The 16,228-nt window shown below is 37.3% G+C and overlaps 1 protein-coding gene across 2 annotated transcripts in view; it reads left to right on the plus strand.

Annotated features, from left to right (window-relative positions):
- Positions 1 to 14,825, plus strand: part of KCTD18 (potassium channel tetramerization domain containing 18) — a 31,107-nt gene extending 16,282 nt beyond the window's left edge. For both annotated transcript variants that reach the window (XM_067741061.1, XM_067741062.1), the window contains 2 exons: positions 4,177 to 4,279; positions 13,150 to 14,825. In XM_067741061.1, coding sequence (XP_067597162.1) covers positions 4,177 to 4,279; positions 13,150 to 13,657 — 611 coding nt within the window. In that variant the 3' untranslated portion in view covers positions 13,658 to 14,825. The remainder of the gene's footprint in view (positions 1 to 4,176; positions 4,280 to 13,149) is intronic.
- Positions 14,826 to 16,228: the final 1,403 nt, after the last annotated feature.

Here is a 16,228-nt window from a genome sequence, read left to right on the forward strand (position 1 = left end):
GTGAGACATACCATGATCCTGAATGAGAAATCTGAATATTATAAAGATGTCAGTGTTTCTCAGATTAAATTATAGGTTTAACACAATTCCTACCAAAATATCAATGGACCTCTTTGGGAATCTTGAGGAAATGATCCTAAAATTCCTTTGAAAGAATAAACAGGTGAAATACCCCAAAACATTTTGGGAAGTAGAAGTCATTAGAGGGATGAGTTTAACTCTGTTTGATGGCCAAAATACTATATGTAGCTCTATACTAATAAAACCATGTCTTTCTGGTACAAGAATAGATGCAGAGATCAGGAGTAAAACCCATTAAATTTATAAGAATAAAATCACTATGTGATAAGAAAGCATTAAATACCAATAAAAAAGGATAGATTATTTGGGAGAAAAACAGAACTTTAACCTCACATCATTTATGAAAATAATCCCAGGTAGATTTATGAATGAAAAATGAAACTATTATAGACTATAATGAAATGTAAGCAAATAACTGATTTCTTAATAGGGAAAGAAATTATAAGCTTAAAATAAAACATAAAGACAAAGAAGTTTGATTACATAATATTTAATGTATTAACTTTAAAACATAAAACATTATAAATAAAATTTAGAAACTAATAAAAAACTTGGATAAAAGTGTTGCATTAACTGGACAAAGATTACCCTTATAATAAAGAGGGTTTATTTAAATTCATTAGAAAACCAGCTCAACCCTACTACAAATAAATGTATAAGGTTCATGGCCATAAAATTCCCAGAAAAGGAAATAAATGTGGCAGAGGTTCAAACTCATTATCAATGAACTATACATTAAATGAGAACTATTTTTTTATATACCAGATTAGTAAAGATCTCATGAATTCTTGGCAGGAATAAAGTTCATATTACTTTTTTTGGAAATAATTTATCAGTATGTATCAATAGCATCAAAATTGTTCATATTCTTTGAGCCAATAATTCTACTTCTAGAAATCTACCTTAAAGACAAAATCAAATGCAGACAAAGGCTTATGAACAGAGATGTTCAACTAAACATTATTCATAATAGGGAAAAAATAAAAGCAATCTAAATGTCTATAATACAGGGTTAAATACACATTGGCACATCCACAGGTTATAGATGGATATAGCTATTAAAATTATTTTGAGGGAATTCCTGGGTGGTCTTTTGGTTAGGACTCCACACATCCACTGCAGGGAATATGGGTTCGATCCCTGGTTGGGGAACTAAGATCCCGCATGCTGCGTGGCTGAAAAAATAATAATGATAAAATAAAATTATTTTGAATAACTTTTTATGTTGATGAGTGCGCATGATAAAGTAAGAAATGGTCAAAAGCAGAAAACAAAATTAAATATAATGTGTTTTCAATTATGTGCATATCATACGAATAGAAAAAAGACTGGAATGAGATACATCAAAATGTCATGAGCCACGATTCCTAGTTTTAGGATTAGAAGTGATTTTTATTTTTTTTATATATACTTTTCTATATTTTCCAAGTTTTGTACAATGAATGTGAATTATAGGTAGGAAAAAAATGAAAGTCTTAAAAACAAATTGCAGTATATCCTTTTTTTTTTTTTTTTTTGCGGTACGCGGGCCTCTCACTGTTGTGGCCTCTCCCGTTGCAGAGCACAGGCTCCGGACACTCAGGCTCAGCAGCCATGGCTCACAGGCCCAGCCGCTCTGTGGCATGTGGGATCTTCCCGGACCGGGGCACAAACCCGTGTCCCCTGCATTGTCAGGTGGACTCGCAACCACTGCGCCACCAGGGAAGCCTGCAGTATATCCATTTAAAGGAATACTCAGAAATAAAAAGAGATGATTATTGATACATATATCAACATGGATGAATCTTCAAAGCATCATGGTAAAGAAGCCAGACACAAAAGGCTATGTGGTGTATGATTCCATTTATATGATACTTTGGAAAAGGCAAAACTAAGGAATGGAGGACAGGGCATCAACTGTGGAAGGGTAGGAGGGAACTTTTTGGGGATGATAGAAATGTTCTGTATCTTGATTGTGGCCATAGTTACATGACTGTATACATCTGTCAAAACTCAGTGTACTTAAAAAGAGTGAATTTTATTTTATGTAAATTATATCTCAATAAACCTGACTTAAAAATAAAAACTTAATGGATGAGATTTGGTGATGGCTTTGTGGCATAAGTAGGTTTGGGAGTATGATCAAGCAGTTCTAGAAAGTTGTTGTCTTAAAATGAGGTCCATAGACTTCGAGTATTTGGACATGTCTATTATATATAATAACTTATGTGCCCAGCTTGCTAAGTTGTTTGTTATTACTAGCCCTTTAATGATTAAAAAAGAAGACACCAGATTCCTTCTTGGGACTTAAAGGTTACTGTTGTTTTTAATACCAAGCAGTTTTTATTCAGCATCATTCTTTAAGCCTTTTTTAATGTGTCTATGTATAATTTTTATGGTTCTTTTTTTTAAAAATGAGGTGAAATTCACACAGCATAGAATTAATTACAGTATACATTTCAGTGACATTTGCTACATTAACAGTGTGTGTAACCAGCACCTCTATTTAGTTCCAAAACACTTCTGTCACCACAAAAGGAAACCCAGTATCCATTAAGCAGTTACTCTGCATTCCCCTCTCCCCTCAGCCCCTGGCAACTACCAGTCAGCTCTCTGTCTCAGTGGATTTGTGTATTCTGGATATTTATATAAATGGAATCATACAATATATAACCTTTTGTGTCTGGCTTCTTTCACTTAGCATAAGGTTTTTAAGCTTCATAAGAATACATTTCCAGGGACTTCCCTGGTGGCGCAGTGGTTAAGCATCCGCCTGCCAATTCAGGGGACACAGGTTCGTTCCCTTGTCCGGGAAGATCCCACATGCCGCGGAGCAGCTAAGCCTGTGCACCACAACTACTGAGCCTGTGCTCTAGAGCCCGCGAGCCACAACTACTGAGCCCACGTGCCACAACTACTGAGCCCACAAGCCACAACTACTGAGCCCGCGTGCCACAGCTACTGCAGCCCATGCGCCTAGAGCCCATGCTCCACCGCACTGAGAAGCCCGCGCAGCACAACGAAGAGCAGCCCCCGCTCGCTGCAACCACAGAAAGCCCGCGCGCAGCAATGAAGACCCAACACAGCCAAAAATAAATTTAAAAAAAAAAGGAATACATTTTCAGCTTTCAATCAGAAACATATCAAACTATTATATATAGAATGGATAAACAACAAGGTCCTATTGTATAGCACAGGGAACTGTATTCAATATCCTGTGATAAACCATAATGGAAAAGAATATGAAAAAAAAAAATATATATATATACACATACACATATGTATGTATGTATAACTGAATCACTTTGCTGTACAGCAGAAATTAACACAACATTGTAAATCAACTATACTTCAATAGAATAAATTTAAACAAAGAAACATATCAGATTTAAAAATTAAGTGAATTTGACTGGAATCTTGGCCTGCCACATTAACACAGATTATTCTTGTTTGAAAAGATGCCTATAAGGTATTGATACCTCATATTCATATAGTGGTTGCCTCTTACAGAGTGGTTCACAAAATTTATCTGATTTGATGATTGCAGCAACCTAGTGAGGTAGACAGGGCAAGTGTTAGAACCCCTACTGTCCAATCCTTTCACATTACTACCAACACTGTGACTTATAATAAAGGCACCTAACATCTCTTGAGTGCTAAGTCTGTGCCAGGCCCTGTTCTAGGCATTTTGTTTTTATTTTCTCATTTAATTATCGCAGCAAGGTATGTACTATTATTGTCATCATTTCACAGATGAGAAAATTTTCCCAAGGTGATATGATTAGTGAATAACAGAAATGGGATCCAGACCCAGGCAGTTTTGGCTCCAGTGCCTGTGCCCTTAACCAGCATACACTCAGTTGCCCAAGGTCTGTATAACGACCTCTGGTTATCAGTGGCAGAGCTGGGGCGGCTGGTAGCCAGCTCTTTCTGGACCCGGGTCATGAGCTATGCCACTATTGCCCTGGATCTTCTTGGGAGCACTTCCTGCTTATACTTCTCTTCATCAAATGGGAGTCATGAACCTTAAACTTTTTCTGGCCGGTCTTATACAAAAGTGTTGCTGAGCCTTTGGCAGTGGACAGTGGTTCTCTAAATTGTCTTTTTATCTTCCAGGTGTTAGCTACTGGCGGGTGCCTCATGAACTGATAGAATGTTGGACTCTGGAAGAGCGGCCTTTACATGGAAGCCTACGTCACATGGCCCCAATTCGAAAGAGGTTATCTGTTCTTTGTTGATTTTTAAAAAATTAATCTATGACCTATATTTTTACTGCCTCTACTGGGGGAGTGAATAATGGTTCTTGACCTCATTGAGCTTATTAATCACCTAGGTGAATATTCTGCCTTACCATCAAAGTATAAATCTTTATTTATTTATTTTTGGCTGCATTGGGTCTTCGTTGCTGAGTGTAGGCTTTCTCTAGTTGCAGTGAGCGGGGGCTACTCTTCGTTGTGGTGCACAGGCTTCTCTGCGGTGGCTTCTCTTGTTGCGGATCACGGGCTCTAGGCGTGCGGGCTTCAGTAGTTGTGGCACACAGGCTCGGTAGTTGTGGCTCGCGGCCTCTAGAGCGCAGGCTCAGTAGTTGTGGTGGACGGGCCTAGTTGCTCCACGGCATGTGGGATCTTCCCGGACCAGGGCTCGAACCTGTGTCCCCTGCATTGGCAGGTGGATTCTCAACCACTGCATCACCAGGGAAGCCCCAAAATGTAAATCTTGAGGGAATACCCTGGCAGTCAGTGGTTAGGACTCTGTGCTCTCACTGCTGAGGGCCCGGGTTCAATCCCTGGTCAGGGAAATAAAATCCCACAAACTGTGTGGCGGGGCCAAAATAAAAAAAAAAATCAAATGCAAAGTTACCAGAACTATGTAAAAAGTGGAAGTAATTCTTTAAAACTGAGTTATATGGTATGTTCTTTTTGGGAGACTATGATTTTAAAAATACTACTGGACACAGTGAGAATGCTGTGGTAAGTATTTTTCCCCACTAAAGTGAAATCCCAGATTTTACTGGCAATAGTCAAGAAATTTATTAGACTTAATATTTGAAATTTCCTGTGATTTATTCTGAATCCCTTTCTCCTTCCTGTTACCACAAATAACATTTTTATTTAGTAGTATTATCTTGTGTTCTATGAAATCATTAGCACTGAATTCACTCCACATCTGTGTCTTTCACTGTGGTTTAAGTACATTTAAAATTATATTTCATTTTCATTGTCTGGGTAGTATTCATGACTTTCAGACATTCTGATTTCTTGATCATCTATTCTAGAATTTGATTCAGGGCCCGTATGAAATTTCAGACTGCTTTCTTACTTTTGCCCTCTGGATCTTTCACAGAGGTGCAGAGAATTTTATTCAGTTTTTAGTAGTAAATCATACGTTAAAACAGATCTTTTTGCTTAAAGGCTCTCATTTTATTATCATTTATTTTGGTGTTCGAACTTATAGTTAGCAAATATTATTTGGGTCTAGAGCAGTAGTTCTCCATTGGGGGCAGTTTTGTTCCCCAGGGGATATATTTGGTAACGTTTGGAGACACTGTCAGGTGGGGGATGTTGCTGGCATCCAGAGGGTAGAGGCCAGGGTTGCTTCTAAACGTCCTAGAATGCAGGGGGCAGCCCCCCATGACAAAGAATTGTTGAATCCCAAATGGCAATAGTGCTCAGGTGGAGCAACCTTGGACTAGAGTCCAGTGGAAGATGTGTACAAAATATAAAGCAAGCAGAAATGGTTTTATGGAAACTCTCCTCTGTGTTAGTTGTCTTTTTCCTCTGGGATTTTATTAAGTATCATTTTTGATTCATGGACCAGGTAACGATGACTTGGAAGCACTTGTGAGGTCCCAAAGAACCATTTCTCACCTACAAAATTTTAGTTATGTTCAGTAGAGTTTTGAGGTTGAATATATTATATTTCAAATCACTATGCTATTATGATCCCATTTCCAAAAATCAGAGTTCAGTATTTTACATTTGCCTCTGAAAACACAACAGTGCTGAGTCAGAGGAAGAAGACTTGGAGGATTGCCATTACACATGTTCAGAAGGTGATCTTCATGAAGTGAAACTGATGGAAGCAGTGGAAGGAGCAGGCAGGCTTTTGACAGTGGTTGCTTGACAGTTTGACAGTTTTAAGGTCATTTAAAATAATGTTCCATGTGACTTTTTTCCTTCATTTTGTTGGTATAGTGTATCATATTGACTGATTTGTGGATGTTGAACCATCCTTGCATTCCTGGAGTAAATCATCATGTGTGTTCCTTTTAATGTATTGTTGAATTCAGTTTGCTAGTATTTTTTTTTGAGGATTTTTTGCATTTATGTTCATCAGGGATATTGGTGTGTAACTTTCTTATGGCATCCTTGTCTGGTTTTGGTATCAGGGTACTACTGGTCTTAATGAATTTGAGAGTTCCCTCCTCTTTTGTTTTTTGGAAGTGTTTGAGAGGGACTGGTATTAATTCTTTGAAGAATTGGTTTGGTAGAATTCACCAGTGAAGCTGTCTGGTCCTGAACTTTTGTTTGTTAGGAGATTTCAATCTCCTTAGTAGTCATTGGTCTGTTCAGATTTTCTATTTCATCATGATTTAGTCTTGGTAGGTTGTATGTTTTTAGGAATTAATTCATTTCTTCTAGGTTGTCCAATTTGTTGGCATATAATTGTTCATAGTAGCCTCTTATTATCCTTTGTATGTCTATGGTATCAGTTTCAACATCTCCTCTTTCATTTCTGATTTTGAGTTCTCTCTTTTTTCTTGGTGAATCTAGCTAAAGGTTTGTCAATTTTGTTTATCTTTTCAGAAAATCAGTTGTTAGTTTTATTGATCTTTCCTATTGTCTTTTTAGTCTCTATTACATTCATTTCTATTCTAATCTTTGTTATTTCCTTCCTTCTGCTAACTTTTGTTTGATCTTTTTCTAGTTCCTTGAGGTGTAAAGTTAGGTTGTTTATTAGAGATTTATCCTATTTCTTGAGGTAAACATTGCTATGAACTCTCTTAGGACTGCTTTCACTGCATCCTACAAATTTTGGTATGTTACATTTCCATTTTTATTTGTCTCAAGGTATTTTTTGATTTCTCTCTTGATTTCTTCTTTGACCCATTGGTTGTTCAGTAACTTGTTTAATCTCTATGTATTTGTGAATTTTCCAGTTTTCTTTGTGTAATTAATTTCTAGTTTCATACCATTGTGGTCAGAAAAGGAGCTTGATATGATTTCAGTTGTCTTAAACTTACTGAGACTCATATCGTGGCCTAACACATGATCTATCATGGAAAGTGTTCCATGTGCACCTGAGAAGATTGTGTACTATGTTATTTTTGGATGGAATGTTCTGTAAATATCTGTTAAGTCCATCTGGCCTAACATGTCATTTAAGGCCAATGTTTCCTTACTGATTTTCTATCTGTAGGATCTATCCATTGATGTAAGTGGGGTATTGAAGTTTCCCACTATTATTGTATTGCTCTCTGTTTCTTCCTTTAGTTCTGTTAATATTTGCCTTATTTTTTAGGTGCTCCTATTTTGGGTGCATTAATATTTACAAATGTTATATCCTCTTGTTGGATTGACCTTTTTAAGATTATGTAATGCCCTTTTTTGTCTCTTATTATAGTCTTTGTTTTAAAGTCTATTTTATCTTATATAAGTATAGCTACTCCAGCTTTCTTTTGATTTCTTTTGGTTTGCATGGAATATCTTTTCCCATCCCTTCACTTTCAGTGTGTGTGTGTCCTTACACTTAAGTGAGTCTTTTGTGGGCAGCATATAGATGGGTCTTATTTTTTGATCTATTCAGCCACTCTGTGAATTTAATCCATTTGCATTTAAAGTAATTATTGATAGATATGTACTTATTTCCATTTTGTTGATTGTTTTCTGATTGTTTTTATAATTCGTCTCTGTTCCTTTCTTCTCATGCTCTCTTCCTTTATGGTTTGATGACTTTCTTTAGTGGTATGATTATATTCCTTTCTGTTTATCTTTTGTGTATTTACTATAAGTTTTTGCTTTGTGGTTACCATGAGGCTTACATATAACAACTTATATCTATAACAGTCTGTTTTAAGTTGATAACAACTTAAGTTTGATTCCATTGTAAAGCTCAACATTATACTATCCCCTGCCACGTTTTAGGTTTTTGGTGTCATATTTTACATCTTTTTATATTGTGTATTCCATAACTAATTATTGTAATCATAGTTATTTTTATTACTTTTTTCTTTTAACCTTTATACTAACTTTATAGTGATTAATATACTACCTTTACTATATATTTACCTTTCCAGTGAGATTTATTCTTTCATATGTGTTGTTACTAATTAGTGCCCTTTCTTTTCAGCTTAAAGAAGTCCCTTTAACACTTCTTGTAAGGCCAGTTTAATGGTGATGAACTCCTTTAGCTTTTGTTTGTCTGGAAAACTCTTTATTATTCCTTCAATTCTGAATGGTAATTTTGCTGGGTAGAGTATTCTTGGTTGGATTTTTTTCTTTTACTACTTTGAATATATCATGCCACTCCTTTCTGGCTTGCAAAATTTCTGCTGAAAATCTCCTGATGGTCTTATGGGGGTTCCTTTTTATATAACAAGTTATTTTTCTCTTGCTGTTTTTAAGATTTTCTCCTTGTCTTTCACTTTTGACATTTTAATTATAATGTGTCTTAGTGTGGGTCTCTTTGAGTTCATCTTGTTTGGAATTCTCTGGACTTCCTGGATCTGGATGTCTCTTTCCTTTCTCAGCTATATAGTTTTCAGCTATTATTTTTTCAAATAAAATTTCTTCTCCTTTCTCTCTGTCTTCTTCTGGGAGCCCTATAATGTGAATGTTAGTCCATTTGATGTTGTCCCGTAAGTCCCTTAAATTATCTTCACTTTTTTTCCATTCTTTTTCTTTATTCCTGCTTTTATTGGGTGAATTCCACTGCCCTGACTGAGTTGACTGATCCTTTCTTCTGCTTCATCTGGTCTGCTGTTGAACCCCTCTAGTGTGTTTATCAGTTCAGTTATTGTATTCTACAGCTGCATGTAAATTTCCCCTTCAGGAGACACTGGCACTTTGGAGTGTGGCAGAAGGTGGGTGCGAAGATAGCACCCACCCTATGAGGTCTCTGGGAAAGATTATAGTCAGCCCCTAGATGCGTGTTTAATTAGAAGTCTGCCCCTCAGGCTGCAGTCATGATGATCAGCTAACAGACCTCCTTCACGGAAAGACTGAGCTTCTGGATCTGTTGCCTCTTGTTGTGTGCTGGGGTGGTAGCTGGTTAAGAACTCTTTCTCCATTGGTTACAGTCCTGTGGGACCCACAAGCATAAGCCCTACTGGCCGCCAGAGCCATGCAACGTAGAGGTGTCTCTTGGCAGCATTTGCAAAAATTGGGGTACCAGACAAGGCTATGAGCTCCTTTCTGGGTTAACAGCAATTGTTACAGTCCCATGGGACCAGGAATGCAAGCTCCACTGGCCTCCAGAGCCAGGCAATCAGGAGTTGTCCCCTGGCTAAGAGCCATAAAAAGTGAGGGTTCCAGATGAGTGTAAAAGCTCTCTTCCGGGAAATACTGGTGCTCTGGAGCACAGCAAAGGGAGAGCATGAAGATGGTACCTGCTAGTCTTCATTCCCAGAGAGTGTTCCAGCAGGCTTCTAGATGTGTGTGTTAAATTAGACGCCTGCCCCTCAGGCCAGCACTTTTCTATCAGCAGGTGAGCTACTTTACTGTTTAAGTCTGAGTGCAATTGGCCGCTTTTGAACTGGGCCCTGGGGTGGGTGAATCTGAGCATGTGGACCCTTGAAGAGCTGTTTATCAGATTGCTATAGTCTTGTGGGCCTCGGAACTTGAACCCTGTTGATTTTCAAAGTTAAATGTTTTGGGGGCTCATCTCTCAAGTGCATGTCTTAAAAACTGGGGAGCCCGATATGGGGTTTGAATCTTTCCCTCCTTAGGGAGAAGATGCAGGTTTTGACTTTCTTCCTGGTTGCGGATTACTGCATTGGGGGACGGGTTTATGGCAAGATTGTGTTCCAGCTTCTCCTACCTGCTTCAATTTTGTTTTCTTCTCAGTTGCCCAATATGTAGTTGTCACTCAGCCGGCCTTTAGGTTTTATTTAAGAGGAAATTGTTCCATATATAACTGTAAACTCAGGGTGTCCATTGGAGGTGAGTTCAGTATCTTCCTATGTTGTCATCTTGAACTGGAAACAATCTATCAAATGGTTTTTATATCATATCAAAAATCATATGATCATCTCAATAGACGCAGAAAAGGTATTTGACAAAATTCAGCATCCATTTATGATAAAAATTCTCAGCACAGCAGGTATAGTGAGGATGTACCTCAACATAATAAAGCCTTATATGACAAGCCTACAGCAAACATACTCAGTGGTGAGAAGCTCAAAGCATTTCCTCTAAGATCAGGAACAAGATAAGGACCCCCACTCTCACTGTTTTTACTAAACATAGTATTGGAAGTCCCAGCCAGAGCAATTAGGCAAGAAAAGTAAATTAAAAATATCCATATTGGAAAGGAAGAAGTAAAACTGTCACTGTTTGCAGATGACATGATATTATATATAGAAAACCCTAAATACTCCACAAAAAAACTGTTAGAACTAATAAACAAAATCAATACACAAAAATCTGTTGCATTTCTATATGCTAATAATGAACTATCAGAAAGCGAAATTAAGAAAATCCAGTTTATGGTTGCATCAAGAAGAATAAAATGCCTAGGAATAAATTTAACCAAGGAGATAATAAAAAACCTGTATGTTGAAAACTGTAAGACGTTAATGAAAGCAATTGAAGAAGACACAAATAAATGGAAAGATAGTCCCTATTCATGAATTGGAAGAATTAATATTATTAAAATGCCTGTATTCCCCAAAGCAATATACAGATTCAGTGCAATCCCTATCAAAATTCCAATGACGTTCACAGAAGTAGGACGAACAATCCTAAAATATGTATGGAACCACAAAAGACCCTAAATAGCCAAAGCAATCTTGAGAAAGAAGAACAAAGCTGAAGGCATCATGCTCCCTGATTTCAAACTATATTCCAATCTATAGTAATTTAAATGGTATGGTATTGGCATAAAAACAGACACACAGATCAGTGGAACAGAAGAGAGAGACCAGAAATAAACCCATATATATAGGCCAACTGATTTACAACAAAGGAGCCAAAAATATACAATGCGGAAAGGTATCTTCAATAAACGGTGTTGGGAAAATTGGATATCCACATGCAAAAGAATGAAACTGGACCACTATCTTACACCATACTACACAAAAATTAACTCAAAATGGATTAAAGACTTGAATGTAAACCATAAAACTCCTAGAAAAAAAAATAGGTGGTAAGCTCCTTGACATAGGTCTTAGTGATGATCTTTTAATCAGACATGAAAAGCAACAGAAGCAAAAATAAACAAGTGGGACTACATCAAACTAAAAAAGCTTCTGCACAGCAAAGGAAACCATCAACAAAATGAAAAGGCAAACTACTGGATGGTAGAAAATATTTGCAAATCATATATCTGATAAGGGGCTAATATCCAAAATATATAAAGAACTCATACAGCTCAATAGCAGAAAAACAAACAATCTGATTCAAAAATAGACAGAAGATCTGAATAAACATTTTTCCAAAGAAGACATATAGATGACCAATGGGTAATGAAAAGATGCTCAACATCATTAATCATCAGGGAAATGCAAATCAAAACCACAATGAGATATCACCTCATGCTTGTTAGAATGGCTGTCATCAAAAAGACAGGAAATAAATGTTGGCAAGGATGTGGAAAAAAAGGAACCATTGTGCACTGTTAGTGGGAATGTAAATTGGTGCAGCCACTATGGAAAATAATGTGAAAGTTCTTCAAAAAATTCTAAGTAGGACTAACATATGATCCAGCAATTCTACTTCTGGGTGTCTATCCAAAGAAAGCAAAAACACTAACTCATAAAGATATATGTACCCCCATGTTCATTAAAGCATTATTTACAATAGCCAAGATATAAAAACAACCTAAGTGTCCATTGATGGATGATGATATAAAGAAATTGTGGTATGTGTGTATATATATATATATTTGCAACAAATGGACCTTGAGGATATTATGCTAAGTGAAATAAGTCAGACAGAGAAAGACAAATACCATATGAGCTGTCTTTTATGTGGAATCTTAAAAACAAACAAACAACAAACAAACAAAATCCAAAGCAAAAAAACAGGGAAATGATTGGTAGTTGCCAGAGGTGGGGGGGGGGGCCAGTGGGAGAAATGGGTGAACTGTTTTTTGTTTGTTTGTTTTAGTTTAAACAAAATGAATAAAAAATAAATTAAATAAGGTAAAACAGTGTTTCCACTTCAGGCTTTTTATAGTGAATGGCAGCTCAGCTGAGGAATCTTTGAAGGTTTGTCCAATACTTCTCGAATTCAAAAACCGTCTAACTATACCATGAGTTCGACTATTCTAGCAGTTCCCAAAATGTGTTCCATAGCATGATAATTTTACTGGGTGCCAAAGGGTGCATTACAGAATGATTGGGAAATATGGATTCAACAAAGCTAAACAGGTGTCTTTAGTATAGAATCTTTAATTTGTTAATATAGAGTTTAAAGCTTTAGGAGGAGAATAACATATGCAGTAGCATTTCTCAAGTTTATTTGTGAAACCCTTTTTTCCTCAGTAAATCTCTTGAAACTGCTATTCTGGGAAAAACAACTTGAGATACTCCTGGTTATCCTCTGGATCACATCAGAATTTGTGAGAACTGAGTAATGTGCTGTGTAATTCCAGTGTCACGCTCCAAATTTTAACTTGCTGGTATTAACATTATGTGTGAGTTTGAAAGAGTGTATTACAGTTGAAACAATCTTTTGTAAACTTGCTAATTTACTTATTGACCTTGGTGGGAGATGAGGTAGGTTGATACCTCTTGGCTCAAATTCTTGACGAAAACCTTTTTATTCACCCTGAAGGTAGACTTTGGAGACGTTTTCATTAGTTACATAACCTGTAACTGCTGGTTTACAGGACCAGCTGTTTGACAAGAACCTGCTTCTCTATTTACAGGCGACTGATAGCGCCCAATGAAGAGGAAGAAGGAGGCGTGAACTGTAAGACTGGTCCTAAGCCAGTACGATTTTTGGGGCCTTCCACCAGCACCCAAATTAAAGTCAAGAACTCGGCTTCCGTCAGGGTGCCTCCGGCCAGTGTACCGCAGCCCTGGTCCCGGGCATCCATGAACCCGGCTGCAGGAGGAAGGGCAGCTCAGCGCTCTGCACCGTTGAAAGCCCCGTCCCCGGTGGGCACAGGCCTGCCCGGGCATCCCCAGGCTGCCCACGAGACCGGGGGTGCTGAGAACGGGGCCATGCACCCACCTCCAGCTAAGGTTCTGCTCTGCGACAAAAAGGCCACCCCGCACCGAGTGATAAAACTGAAGCGGACTCCCTTGTGCGCTACGGGGCCTTCAACGCCCGCCTGCACCGTGGCCAGGCCGGCAGGGCCCCCAGAGCCGAACCCCGACGCCGCCAGCGCCCTGGGCACGCGGACTGAGAACGGGCAGGGCCAGACCGATTGATGGAAACGGGGACTCAGGGTGTCCCGTTTGCCTCTCCGAGCTTACAACCTGTTTAATACAAATAAGCGGCACTCTTTCCCGATGCAGTCAGGATGAAAACTTGTTTCTTTCTATTTAGGGTGAATTGTGTGAAGTAGGAATGGAGGAGGGAGACTGTAAGTGGTTGGGCCTATTTTTACTTCTCATTTTCCCAACGTTTAAATTATTTGTCTAGGGATGGTTTTAATTTCAGGTTTTTTAATGTGTGTGGGCTTTTTTTTTTTAATGTTTAATTGGTATTAAGGCAACAAAACAGTAGAGCAAAATCATCCCTAGCAAGTCCACTTTGTTGCTGAAATAATTATAGATTTTAGGCACTTATTTAATGTTACTCATTGCAGCCCAGGGATAGGAGTGAGATTTGGGCTTAGCTTTCAGTCTGGTGAAATAGAGAGGGTGATATTAGTGCTTCCCAGTGCTATGTCCCAGATGGGGGGAGATTTGAGAGAAAATGTAGATCAAGGTGAACTCCCTGCAGGGCACTCTCAGTCTCAAAAGGTAGCATGAAAAGAAATGAGGGGGAGGGGGAAAAAAAGACAATAATTTGAGATCACACTTTGACTTCCACTTAATGGAACAATTTTCTTTCCTAGATTGGCTTTTCTTACTCTTTTCCTAGCAGATTTAGTTATACCTCGCAAGAAGATTTCTTGGAATAAGAACTATATAACATGTCATGGAATGAACTGTTAAAATATTTTTTCATTTGAATAGTGAAGTTTTGAAAGTACTTTGAAGAGAAAGTTTAACTTTTTAACTAAAGTTAATATTTTTTTTCAGAAATGACCATTAAAGAGTTATTCTGATGATACAATATGATTTTTTATCATACAGTTTCCACATAACTTGAATTTAATATTTTAAAACAGAGTATTTTGATTAATCTTCTATTTTTTCACAACTATTTAGTTGTATGTGTTTACACGTACATGTTATGTTTTATAATTGGATCACATATTTCTATCTTCAGTGAGCAGTATGCCGTCAGTGTGTTAAAAATAAGTTCATAAAGCAAGGTACTTTTTACTCAGTGCTTATCATTGTACTTTTACTGGTTTAAAAGAGTAAAGTAAATATACTCAAAACATTACTTTTTACAAAATAAAAAAACCCTTTCCGTAAAAAGTGACATTTTTCTGTGACTGTACTTATTTTTAAGCCTTGGAGCCCTTTGGTAGTTTGAAAGCTTGTTCGTTTATATAGGTTATCTATTTCTGCTCACGAAATTGCTTTCTTATCTAGTTAATGTATGAAATCGTTAAACCGATTTTGGATAGCTATCCAAATACCAGCAGCCTTTTTAAAGTAAGTGGTTTATTTGGCTAGAAAAAGTGAATATTTAAAACTAAAGATTCATGAATGATATTCCCCTGGGGAATATATAAAATATTCAGTCACCTTGCAAAATACTATTACATAGAATCCAGGTCTTCTGAAAATTAAAGACCATAGTGAGTTTTGAGAACTTCCGTTTAGGATATTATTGGTATTGTTTGATCTACAACATTTTGAATTGCTGATTCATGTAAGAAAATTTTATACTAATAGACGTGTATTTTACACATAATAAACATTTGTCTGGAAAGGAAACATGTTGAAGGTTAATCATGGTTGATTCGGTCAACAGCCTGCATTTCTTTACATCAAGTAGTTTAAGGGACGTCTATTGAGCACATTTGGCTTTTATAAGAGGAGAGTTTTTGGAATAACTGTTGGGCCATGGTTCAGCTGAGGTGGATAGGGACAAACCATCCCTTATGGGTATCAGGAGTCAAAATCAACTTCAGAATGCTCCAGTAACTTGAACATTACTTTATTTGGGTGTGGTTCCCTGGGGATTAGGTTCATTTCGCATGAAGACACGTTTTTCCTAATACCAGACTCTGTAAGCATAAGAGTTGGTAACTCATCATAACCCATTGGTCTTCCTGGAAAATAAAAATTTTTTTAAAGGAAAGCATGTTTTATAAACAGTGATTCAGTGTCATTACTTTGGAAAAGTAGGTTTGTGCAGTTGTTGCATCAGAGGACGCAACAGAAATTCTGAATGGTAAGTAGAGTATTTAGGTATCGCTCATATTAAAAAAGATAATTGACTATGTCCTTCCAGGCAATCTGTGTTGAAATCTGGTTTGCCCTGATTAAAACTGGTTAATTATAAGGTGGAGAGGCTAAGGCTGGCAGTAGGAATCTACTGAAGGATTTGTTTCATTTGTATTTTTAAATAATAAGTTTTTGTTTCAATATTGCTTTATGTTAGTTTATGAAGTATTTTCATATATTTTATTTCACTGTGTTCAGTTTGCTTTTTAGTTTCAGAACAACATAATGAAGGTAGTCTTTTCCAGTCCTTTAGAGATCGAGAAAATGAGGTTCAGTAACATAAAGGCTGTACAGTAATGACCGCCCCTTCACACACACATTTTAGCCACATAATCTAATTTCACAGAATGCCACAGCAGCACTGATCAAAGGAAAAGCCAGAGGGAGGAAGTAGATGTCAAATTGTGGATTTGTTTAATATTTACAGCT

Source organism: Pseudorca crassidens, chromosome 6 (assembly GCF_039906515.1).
Source record: "Pseudorca crassidens isolate mPseCra1 chromosome 6, mPseCra1.hap1, whole genome shotgun sequence".
Classification (NCBI taxonomy): domain Eukaryota; kingdom Metazoa; phylum Chordata; class Mammalia; order Artiodactyla; family Delphinidae; genus Pseudorca; species Pseudorca crassidens.